Here is a 12,643-nt window from a genome sequence, read left to right on the forward strand (position 1 = left end):
CGTTGTGGGGAAGTGAAGATCGTTGTCAAAGTACACCAGTTCAACATTAGCAGCAAACCCAGTGTTCGAAGGTCGTTTTCAAATGAAACAAAGCACAATGTACAATCCTATGAAAGCGCAATCCCGAATACAGATTAAGAGTGTGGTAAAAAGAACTCCTTATACTGCAGATGGTAGAAGAAAATAATGAGTGTTCAATAAGTTGTATTACAATAGGAAATGTAATTATTAGTTAATATTATGATGTTTGGTATCCTGTTGAAAAACTTGATTGATTTTGAAAACATTGAAAAAATATGACCAAGGTCATAATTTTCCTTCAGGTGTATGTTATTGTTGATGATAGAGCAAGGTAGTTTAAATGAAGTTTGTATGGACATGATACATAGTTATTTGAAATGAAGTTTGTATGTTGAGGATGTTGAATTTGAAGGATGTTTTGTTGATGTTGGACCATGGTTGTTGAAATGAATAAATTGTGGAATTAGTACTTAATTTCGTGATAAAGCATGGTTGTTGAAATTGAATGTCTTCTGACATATTACTCAATATTACAATTTGATTACCTTGATGTAGAACTGAGGTTACTGTGTTGAGCATAAGTACTAACGTAAGTCCCCACTTAATTCAACTATGATCCCATTCGTGTGTTTTATAGGTACATGTTTTTTATTTTTTTTAACACAATGTTGGGACTTAGGGTGTCTTTTTCATCATAATTTAGCATCGTTCTTTAAATTGAATATTTGTGGACATGATGTTGAATATTAGAAGTTCATAACCTTTATGAAAAAGGCAGTGTACCGTGGTGTGCATAAGTTATAAGGTAAGTGTCCACTTATATGAACTTTGATCCCAGACTTGTTTGAAACGTACATTTGTTTTCTTCACAAAACTTAAACAAGTTGTGTGTTTTTTGATCATGAATTACCATCGTTGTTCAAATTTAAGGTTTATGGAGATGTTAGTCATTATTAGAAGTTCAAAACGTAGACGTACAAGTCAGTCTACCGTGGTGTGCATAAGTGATAACATAAGTCCCCACTTATTTGAACTATGATTTCAGTGCTGTTTTTTAAAGCTACATTTGCGTTTTTTCTTGATTATTTGGTGACTTTGGGTGTATGTTTCCATGACGAGAATGCATCTGTGTCTTAATTAAATGTTTTGGAACATGAAACTCAAATTTGAGGTTGGAAGTTATATTTGGAATTCAACGAACCCTGGTGTGCAAAAGTTCTAACGTAAGTACTCACTTATAAAACTAAGGTCCCACTTCTGTATACAACATTTATTTGATATCTTTTAAGAAAAATTTGTGACGTACGGAACATTTAATTTATGTCTATCATTTTTATTATATGTTTAATTTGTAAAAAAGACAATTTTTTTTATTTCAATTGATAGAACCTTACAATGATATTAGTATTAAACCTTTTATTTATTATAAAATTTTAATATGTGTTACATATTAATTATTGTTTATTAATCTTTATTGTAATGGTTTTAATAATTTTTTTGTAAAACATACCAAATGAAGTTAAGTTAAAAATAAGTAAAGTCAAGTAGAACAATGGTATGAAGACCTACGTCATTCACACAAAAAAGTAATAATTAGATTTTCATTCAAACATAAATATTGAAGGACATGAACATAAATTGGTGATGTAGTTTGTGGTTTAGACTATGATTGGATGTATAACATTACAAGGACATCCATTAATGTAAACTTCAATTATAATATCATTTCGATGATTGTCAACCTCGAACATCAGGACGTCCCTCTCCTTCAAGCCATATTTGATGGAAAATTCCTTCCATTCTTTTTCGAACTTGGTTGAATTTCGAGTCTTTGAAACTAGAACTTTGCACATTATGCCATCCTTATGTCCAAGGATCAGAACCTCCCTAAATCCTTTGCTCCTGATAAAATTCCCAAATCTAGTTTGCAAGTCCTGTGCAATAACAATTATGAAGTAAATGACATTGTCAATTTTATCATATTTGGATTTAAAAGAATTTGTATTCACCATGTACCAAATGACTTCTCTGTGATTGTGATTTAGTCAACTTGACCGCAAACAATGACATATCAGGATATGTCGTAGAATCATAAATGAATGATTCCCTATTAATCTGGGAGCAAGCACCCAAATATATGGTGATATGGAAATTGCTATTACCCATATATTCAAAGGTTATGTGGGCATCATTCAGCCTTTGAGGGTATATGTTTTTCATTTCACACCAACCATTAGTTATTCTAGGATTCATGGTATCCATGTTATATGTGACGACATGTGTGTGACCAGCATTGTCCACCAACGACCAAGTGGGTCCTAATTCATTTTCAAATGCCACAGCGAAGTTCATATCAACATACCCAAAGTCCTGAAGAAGTTGTAATGTAGTATAAGGTACCATGAAAGTAAATTAATTAACAACAACATGCTTACCAAACCAGTTAAGTGGATGGATCCAAACTTTCACAAGATTATTGATGTTCCTACGCTTGTTGATGAAGCCATTACTTCAAAATGCAAAACCCAAATGTTTGGCTATTTTCATTCACTAGAAGCCTGCATAAAAACATATATAGAACGGAGAGTTGTGATGAAAAGTGCCAAAGGTGCATCGTGAAATGTGTCCATTCAATAGGTGTGAGAAAGTTATGAGAGTGTTGAATGACATTGGAAGAAGGTAGGTCAACTAAGACCACCACACATATTTTTGAGTGCCTAATTTGATTCTCATAATTTTCTCCAATGTGGAACCAATTTTTACTTTATTTATTAACAAATTTGTGGCCAAGAAACCTTTTTTATTACAAATCATGGTGCAGGAAAGAAATTGGTACCAAGGAAAAAATAAGTGGGTACATCAAGCTAAGGTATTGCACAAGAAGGTCAACTAAGACCACCACACACATTTTTGAGTGCCTAATTTGATTCTCATAATTTTTTCCACTTAGAACTGATGTGGAACCAATTTATACTTTATTTATTAACAAATTTGTGACCAAGGAACCTTTTTTATTAAAAATCATGGTGCAGGAAAGAAATTGGTACCAAGGGCAAAATAAGTGGGTACTTCAGGTTAAGGTATTGCACAAGAATGTCAACTATGACCATGACACACATTTTGGAGTGCCTAATTTGTTTCTCATAATTTTTTCCACTTACAAATGATGTGGAACCAATTTTTACTTTATTTATTAACAAATTTGTGGCCGAGGAACTTTTTTATTAAAAATCATGGTGCAGGAAAGAAACTGGTACCAAGGACAAAATAAGTGCGTACTTCAGGTTAAGGTATTGCACAGGAAGGTCAACTATGACCAAGTTTAGAATAATTTAATTCCCTTAATTTAATGTAAAATTTAATTCCCTTAATTCTTGATTGGTTACTATGTTTAATAATTTCACAAATTTAGAAGTTGATGTTAAGAATAATTTAAATATATATACTTTTTAACATTTTAAAATATTTTTTAAAAACAAAATAATAACAAAGTTTTAAATTATAAAATAAATAATATCTCAAATGTAATAATTAATCCGAAATTATCTCAATCGATTTGAAATGGGAATATAGACCAAAATTTACTTTTAAATACATGACTTTTATTTGAATAAAATTATAAGCAAGCATCTCAAATATTCATAAAGTCAAAAAACATTAATAATTGAACAATTAACACAATTATACTTTTAAAGAATACAACTATTCATTTCTTACATAAACAACTATAAGATTTTTTATTTAAACCATGAACGTTGAACGAGGCTCTCAAGATCGGCAGCGGCAAAGAAACCAAAATTTTAAATCAAGATAAACCAAAAGAAATTAAACATATTTTTAGTGATGAACATGTCAACGAATTTCATTTATCGTTTTTAATATTTGTGTTTTTTTAATTATTGATAGTTTCGAAAGTACCATTGATGTCATTTTATTATACAGTTCAAAATGTTATTTAAAATACTACCTGGATAAAAAAAGTAAAATAAAATTATAAAAAAATTAAAAATAATTTTTTTATTACATTTAAATCTTTAAGCCTATTGTTTACATTCTCTTCCTTCAAGTTGTTGATATTTTAATTATAAAAAAAAGGTTGTTGATATTCAATATTGACGACCTGGCTTATGAAGCTTACGACGATTATTTCACCTAACTAAAATCTATGGCACAAGCAAGTTGGAAAATAATTAAACATTTGTTGAAAAAATATTCACGCACTTCAAAAAAAATATTAAATCTGTATTACTGTACTTAGAGAATTGTTAATAATTAAATTATACACACTGATGGTGACTTTGTGAAAAAGTACAAATAGAAAAGTTCAAAACGAAGTAAAATAAACATTTGGTCAATGCTAATACGTAAATAGTGGGTTTATTATAACAATTGTAACAATTTTTATTCATAAATTTTGTATAATAAAATAAGGTTATAGGATTAATATCAAAGTTTTAATTTTGTTTTAATTTCCGTGAATATATTTGATCTTTATAATGATCGATATTTATTAAAAAAAATTAGTTTTAATGTGTAATTAACCTATCTTTACCATTTACTTTATAAATTATATAATAATAATAATAATAAGATCAATAGTGTGTTCAATTGTATAATTAGTACAGTTCAAATAAGATTAATAAAATTAAAATCTTTGTACATGACTTATTAATTACGAAAAAAACAAGTCTGGTAACTAATTATGCATTATCATATTAAATATGATTAAACAATAATTAGACCAGGTCGTGAGTAAAGTAAAAGGCGTATTCAAATACTTATAAATATGATATATAAATAAGACATTTAATATTTTTAAATCCATTTTATTTATTGAGTTATGTTTTAATCCAATATTTAAACAAGTAGTCCACTAGATTAATTAAAGATAAGAAAAAATCATGAAAAAAAAGACAAAAACAAAAAGACAAGTGTGACAGAAACGTGTATTAGTGTATATTTAATCTTACAGTAATAAGAATTACTTCCAAAATATTCTTTTTCAAAGTAAAATAGCAAATGTCTTTAGACTTTTTCTTTCTTAATTATTATAAATGACGATGGATAATTTCTTAAAAGAGATTTGTATGCGATTAAATTAATGTATTATTCTTGCCTAATAATGTATTAATTAATATTTGCAATTAGAGAAAATATTATAGTTTTAATAATTTTAATTCACGCGCTGCTATAATTCTGTTTTATATGTAATAAGAACTCATACTATTTTTTAAGAGTAGTTGCTTAAAATATTCAGCAAGTTGTCGTAGCATTAAAGTTGTTGAAAAGAAGAAAAATAATCATTTCACACTCATCTTTATTTTAAACAATGACTTCACAGCTGTTTTGATAATAAAATATTATATTAAAATAATAATCATAACAATAATAAATATAAATAATGTTTTAAAAATAAAATAATAGTATAAATAGTCGTAATGCATATATAATATATCAACATTATCAACCTATATCAACTCACTGCATGCGTGTACTTTAAATGATAATTTCTAGCTTTGGTATTCACCACTTTATTATTGATAATGTAAATAATAATTAGTAATTTCTAGCTTTTTTAATATTATTAAAATTTACCCTTTTGCATTTGAATATAACGTTTTTGAGCAAAAATATATTTGACCAATTTTGCATGAAATCATTATCAAGCAATTCACTAATTCAAATTACAATTGCACTGTCAACTTGATCAATTAATAGTAAAAGACGGATAAATCTCTTGATTATTTTTTCTAATGAAATTTTTTTTACTTATTGTTTAAGTTTGAAGTTTTTTATTATAGTTTTTTTAGATTTTAGAATTTTGATAAATATTTAAATAAAAGTTAATATATTATATTTTTTTAATAAACCGTCGACATTTCTAAGCATTTATAAGTCAAAATTTCAAACTTGACCGTTGTTGAGACTAGACTGTACACTAAGTATATATGAACACATATTTTGTAATAAAAACATGTAAAACTTTTAACTAATAATTATTAGAAGACTCTAATTATGATTTGACTTTTTTTTTAGAATTATGAAAAATTAGTTTGCTAATTTATCTTCATATAGTCTAAGTCAAGTCAATGCATAGAGAGAACAGATTCACACTGCTGACGCGTCCTCCTCACACCACGTGGTAAGTTTGATAAATAAATGGCACACAGAATAGAAACCCACAACACGACATCATCGTCGTAATTTCGGACACTGTTCTCCTTGTTGACCAAACCCACCCTACTCATCATATTTCTTACCCTTTCTTCTCATCAATCAGAAAAGGCTTCTCTTTTTTGTTTCAATTTTTTCTTTTCTGTTTTCATCATTTTCTAAGGTTCGTTACAGCACTTTTAGTTTCTGGATAATCTTTTGGTTTATTTTTCTTTTACTTGTCTCTAAAATTTATGATTCGGCTCCTTATTTGTCTCTCTTGTAGTTTATTCTAGTTCCTGAGATAACCCAGTTCACATTTTTATTCTCAATGCTCTTTGAGCTGTGAAAAGCAGCTCGAAATGAAGGATTAAGAAGATATTAACACCTACACACACAAAATTGTAGTTTAAAGCAAGAGAACTGTATGAAAAATAGGGTGTAGGTGAAAAAAATGGTTTTTCATTTGAGATTATGCTTTTTCCAGAAACAGGGCATGTGGAAATTATGAATTCAGTGGTTGAGATACTGGTAAATAGTTCGTTTTAGTATAGATGTGAAGAAGGGTGTTAGGAATGGACTTTTTCGGTTAATTTTGGAGAAATAATCATCTTTTCAGAAACCCTCTTGGAAGGCAGCAAAAAGGAATGATTTTGGGAACTAATGATGCAAAATTTGTTTGTTTTAGTTGTATGGCTCTGGGAACTAAAGATGCATCTTTTCAAATTTGACTACTTGAACTGCAATATGATGCTGATATTTGTGCATTGAGTTTAGTTTAATAGAACTGATATCTTTGGAATATTGAAAAAAATGTTGGAGCCTTGACCATGATTCTAGTTATTATTTTTTTGTATGTTTCATCTGATGTAGTAATTGACATACTATGAATGTAGTTTGTTTTCTTTCATGTTTTAAGACCTGAATTTTTAGCATTATGGTTATCATTTTCTGTACATCGTACTTCCACTTTATGATTCTAAGACAGACATTTTTATGTGCTTCTTCCAGGTAACCTTGGAACTGGTTTAATTCAAAGATACTTATTCCATTTGACATTATAGGCCGTGTTCGAATATTCCATCCTCCAGTCATGACTTGCTTCCCATTCTCATTTGGTAGGAAAGTGCCCCCTGTGGCAAGACACAATCCAGATATTGATGAAGGTAATTTAACAATGTTAGATTAATCTTCAAGAATATTGTTGTAGAATTAAGATACCTATGATAAAATGCATGAAAAATCTGTTTGCAGTGCTTGATTTTGACTGAATATGTTTGAAAACAGAACTCTCTGGCGTTCAAAATGTAAGAATCTTTACCTACAAAGAACTAAGAGTTGCATCTGACAATTTCAGTCAGGCCAATAAAATTGGGCAGGGTGGCTTTGGTTTTGTTTATAAGGTAATTAAGTAATTTTAGAATGTTGTTTGCATCATCATATCCATTTGATTGATCACTATTTTTCTGCTCCTTTCCTTATCAGTGAAAACTTAATAATATTGTGGTGGATGATCAGGGATTACTAAAAGATGGGAATCTAGCTGCTATAAAAGTTCTTTCAGCAGAATCAACTCAAGGGGTGAAAGAATTTATGACAGAGATTAATGTGATTTCAGAAATAGAGCATGAAAATTTGGTTAAGCTATATGGATGTTGTGTGGAAGGGAACAATCGAATACTAGTCTACAATTATCTTGAGAACAATAGCCTTGCACAAACCCTTTTAGGTAAATGCTTTGTAATTTTGTCGTAAAGTTTTCTGAGAAAATCTGAGAACAGGACTTCGTATTGTATCATTTAGAATATCACGGAGTTGTTATGGTAATTTAATTTCCTTACCAAATTCTTTCTGAATAACTTATTTTCTGTTCACTTGCAGGTTCAGGTCACAGTAGTAACATCTTTTTTGATTGGAAAACACGATCTAGGATTTGCATTGGGATTGCACGTGGGCTCTCCTATCTGCATGAAGAAATAAGACCACATATTGTTCATAGGGATATAAAAGCAAGCAATATTCTCCTTGACAAAAATCTTATACCTAAGATTTCAGATTTTGGTCTTGCAAAGCTTATTCCATCATACATGACTCATGTCAGCACACGTGTGGCCGGAACAATGTAAGCATTCTAATAAACATCCTTTGCATGAATTGGAAACTTTTATTTTCCTTTTCCATCCCAAAAAGTTAGACTTTATCTCTTCAATATCCTTAGACTAATATTCTTCATGTTTTATATGGCACACAACATGATTATAATGTGGTTATTGGTCAGACTTATATACCATAATGCTGAAAATTTTGAGAATAGTAGAATGCAATTGGCTTTATTGATTCTATTCAATATTTTATATAAACTGATTTTGCTGTAAATTTGTGACTTTGAAATTTATATTCACTTTACTTCAAATTATCTGTTATTATTTTTCTTTAGTAATCCAGACAAGGGATTCCTTTGGTTGACCCTTTGCTCTGCAAGATTTGTAGTCCATTAAATTCAGCACACCACAAAATTCTTGCTTATTGTAAATTCATCATCAACCGGAACACAACAGAGATCATTGAAATTCTTGATAGAGATCAGGAATTCTATTATTCAAATATACATAACCTGGTTAATAAAACTGTTGTAGTAATTCTCTTCCTCCTGTGTTGGAAATCCTACTTTAACTAGAGATATGGTGAAACTATTATACTTTAAAGTTCACTTTCTAAGATGTTGGACCTAGAGATTACTTCATAACCTTTCAATTCTCACATGATATAGAGAAAAGCTTCCCTTGTTCTCTTAGTTTTTGATTCCCTTTACTTACCAATTATTTATGTCAGGAACTTAATGCTGTATCTTTTGTTTCAGAGGTTATTTGGCACCAGAGTATGCATTAAGGGGGCACCTCACACGTAAAGCAGATATTTACAGCTTTGGTGTACTCCTTGTGGAGATAGTGAGTGGAAGATGTCACACTAATACACGGTTACCGATAGGAGAGCAGTTTATTTTAGAAACGGTATGTCATTTTATTTTCCTAGTTGTATTGCTGTACTTTTACTGTTTACAAATACATAGTCAGAGGGAAAAAATAAATTGGTTTATTGTACTCATCTCCCTATTAATAAGCAAAATTCTTCGGGTACAATAAATTGAGTTACTTTCACTGCCAAGTATGTGATAACATAACCTTTGCAGAAGATGGTGACTTTAAACATCAAAATGATTCCAAGCCTCTTCTGAGTTATGTTTCTTTTCGTTTGACAAATGGTTTGTTTGGATTTTCACAAGCAAAATTAGCTTATGAAAATAAAAATTTAGAGAAGCTAGATGGAAAAGCTTCTACAAATTATCTTAATGGGGAAGCTAAGTTTAACTTTGCTTATGGAGAAACTCGTCCAAACAGGTCCAAGTTTTAGTCTCCACTAATTTTATTTTTGTTATATTCGCTCTCTTCTTTCTACTCTTGTTTTCCATCCAAGTTCCATTCAATTGTGATTGATTATGAAAGCTCTAGTTTGATCCTTCAGCATGAAAGACATTGAAATTTTGGAGTCATGCTTTAAATTAAAAACCATGAGTTGTGAGAGTTTACTTCTAGCCTCAAATTACATTTGTTAAACCTATCAAACAATTCTTATGCTAGTATCAGAAGACTGTATCATATCTGAAAGAATCTTTGTTGTTTGAAATCTGAAACATAACACATTTTTTTCAGCCTGACACACTTGACCACTTCATTTTACATTACAGTACACTCATATTCTGACATTAAGATTTTTTTCTACCAAGCTTCTTCTCTTGTTGTCTCTATGTTTTTCTTCATATATGTTGCTTTTTTATCCATTTTTACACAATGTGAGACTCTAACTTATACTTAATCGTCAGACATGGGAGCTTTATCAGCGAAGGGAATTGGTAGCGCTTGTAGATGCATCCCTAGACGGGCATTTTGATGCAGAGGAGGCCTGTAAATTTCTGAAAATTGGACTTCTTTGCACTCAGGACACATCGAAACTCCGGCCACCAATGTCTTCTGTGGTCAAGATGCTCACTGGAGAAATGGACATAGATGAAAGCAAGATAACAAAGCCAGGCCTGATTTCAGATTTTATGGATCTTAAAATCAGAGGAGATAAAAAAGATGGTGATATTGAAACCAAGGGTTCATCTTCTGCTTCAGATAGCCAGGGTAACACCATGGCATTTACTGCAAGTACAAGTACAACCACAACCTTCACTCTTAAATATGATCAAAGCTTGTAACCATTATTTGTCATTGGTTGACACTGTGAATCCAAATTATTTGATTTCATTTTTCTTAGATCTCCCTTTCGCTTGTAAATTTGCTACAGGTCCATAAATTTGTGTGTTAATATTTTATTCTATTGAAGGCTAGGAAGTTTTGGCCAATGTACACTATCTTGTAAATATGGACCATGGTTATAATCAAACGATGAATCTGAAGATCTTTGTTCTTTAGCAATCATGCAGGTGTGTGTGTGTATACACATATATGTATATATATACACATATATGTATGTTTGTAGGGTTCTGAACTGAACTGCATAATACACACTAGCTGGTATTTGTTACCATCATTCTTATATTGAGTATATAATTTGGATTTTCTATGAAAACAAGGTTATGTTTTTGAAAGGTATTTAAATCTGAAAAACAAATAGATACTTTCAAAATTGGATTAGTTATCTAATTAGTATTTACCATTGTAGAATCATTAGGATTTTTGTCTATATTTAAAAATTATATATCTTGCATTTACATGTTATTTTAATTTGTACAGTAATGAAATCCCAGGTAAACTTTAAAAATGGTGAGTTTGAATAGAGTTTAATTTTTTTTTACAATTTAGTGCTAGACGTTGTTTGTAAGGATTAGACGATCTGTAGACAATATTGAACACTTATAAAGCATTTAGAAATAACAAGGAAGAAGACTTATTTTTATACTAGTTTTGTCCAACTAAGTTATGTCCAGTTGTTTTTTAAACACTCTTAAAGGATTTTATTTATCTTTGAAAAGATGAAACAAGTTTAATCACTCTTAGTTTATAACGAGTTTAATCATTCTTGGTATAAAATTCTTTAAGTGACTATAACCTTTAACTCCTCCTGAGTTAAATAACCAAGTATTTTAAATTAATTCTGATTATACAAAAATAACAAAGTGTTTTTATAAAAACAAGTGCAGATAAATTCTTTCTTAGAGAAGATACTTGAGCAGTACAAAGTTTATGTTAAAAATTTGTTACAAAGATTTTTCTTTTTCAACGAGCTAGACGATGCAAATGCAAGAGAGTTTTGACAACGTAGTAGTATGTTTAATAATTGTTATTCGTGATTCTTGTTGTCTTCTCTTTATGCAGTATTCTTTATATAGGCAGATTCAAAAAAAAAAATCTATTACTCATAAGCATTAGCTTTGATGTAGGTGTATAACCTTTTATATAATGTCAATGTCAGATGCTATATTGCTTTTGTAAAGACAATTGTGTTCCTTGTACCGATTGGGTAGACAAAAATGCAATAAGGAAACATCATCAAAATGTTTAATTATCTCTTAGTATTCTTTTAAACCAACGCAAAACTTTTGAATAAAGTATTGTCCTTATATGATCTGCACAAATAAAGAGAAATAACACAAAAGACAAATAAGTATTATTCTTACAATTGAATTTAAACATTAGATGTTCATTACATCGTTTAGCAAGATGCATGTTCTATAGCGTTTATGTTAGTCTTTCTATCAAATAGTTTAAAGTAACATATATAGTTTAGTGCATTATTTTAACGATCTTTTTTATATATACCATTTTGTTAGATACTTTTGTTAAACTTTAAAATGAAGATTCTTAAACCATTTTGTCTTGATTTTATTCTTTACTGATTAAATCTTGGTAAACTAAAAAACAATTGATAATAAAAAAATGTTTTTTTATGTAAATATTAAAAGGCAATATTCAGTGAGACAAAAAAAATTGAATAATTTAAACTAAAGAACTTTTCATTTTGAACTTTATAATTTTCTTTACTGAAGTGGGTGAAAAGGTTTAGGTATATATCCTTTTTCTATACAAATTTTACTTTTTTAATTTTGTTGATAAAATAGTTTCTCTAAACTTCTTTTTTTCAAAAGGTATCAAAATGATAGTTTTTTTCTCGAAGGAACATTGACTTGTTTTCAATATTTATTGTTGAGAGACTTTATTTGTTTTTTCAATCTAAAAGAAGCTTCTTCTTTTTTTAATAAAAGTACTACGGACAAATAAAGAGAGATTAAGTAAAAATTCACTAAATAAAGAACAATGTCTCTAACTTTGTGGGTGAAAATTAAAAAATACTTTACTTCATGGTTTGATCCTAAAAATACTTTGTTTCAATATAATCTTGATATTAATTTTCCTGTCCCAATAAAATTGTAATTCTTTTTACAAAAGTTCATCTCATAAAAAACTAT

The 12,643-nt window shown here is 29.3% G+C and overlaps 1 protein-coding gene across 1 annotated transcript; it reads left to right on the forward strand.

Annotated features, from left to right (window-relative positions):
- The first annotated feature begins 6,217 nt into the window (after window positions 1-6,217).
- LOC124848974 (cold-responsive protein kinase 1-like) lies at window positions 6,218-10,652 on the forward strand. Its single transcript, XM_047326805.2, has 7 exons — window positions 6,218-6,358; window positions 7,186-7,340; window positions 7,462-7,577; window positions 7,693-7,903; window positions 8,056-8,296; window positions 9,035-9,185; window positions 10,055-10,652. The coding sequence occupies exons 2-7, from the start codon at window positions 7,268-7,270 to the stop codon at window positions 10,430-10,432; spliced, it is 1,170 nt and encodes a 389-aa protein (XP_047182761.1). The 5' UTR covers window positions 6,218-6,358; window positions 7,186-7,267; the 3' UTR covers window positions 10,433-10,652.
- Window positions 10,653-12,643: the final 1,991 nt, after the last annotated feature.

Source organism: Vigna umbellata, chromosome 3, assembly GCF_029865625.1.
Source record: "Vigna umbellata cultivar VRB3 chromosome 3, Vumbellata_1.0, whole genome shotgun sequence".
Lineage (NCBI taxonomy): Eukaryota > Viridiplantae > Streptophyta > Magnoliopsida > Fabales > Fabaceae > Vigna > Vigna umbellata.

Excerpts from the sequence above, each read along its gene's own strand:
- LOC124848974 (XM_047326805.2), top strand. The coding sequence starts at position 7,268 with ATGACTTGCTTCCCATTCTCATTTGGTAGGAAAGTGCCCCCTGTGGCA. Across the intron at positions 7,341-7,461 it reads CAATCCAGATATTGATGAAG|AACTCTCTGGCGTTCAAAAT; the intron begins GTAATTTAACAA and ends GTTTGAAAACAG. Across the intron at positions 9,186-10,054 it reads AGCAGTTTATTTTAGAAACG|ACATGGGAGCTTTATCAGCG; the intron begins GTATGTCATTTT and ends CTTAATCGTCAG.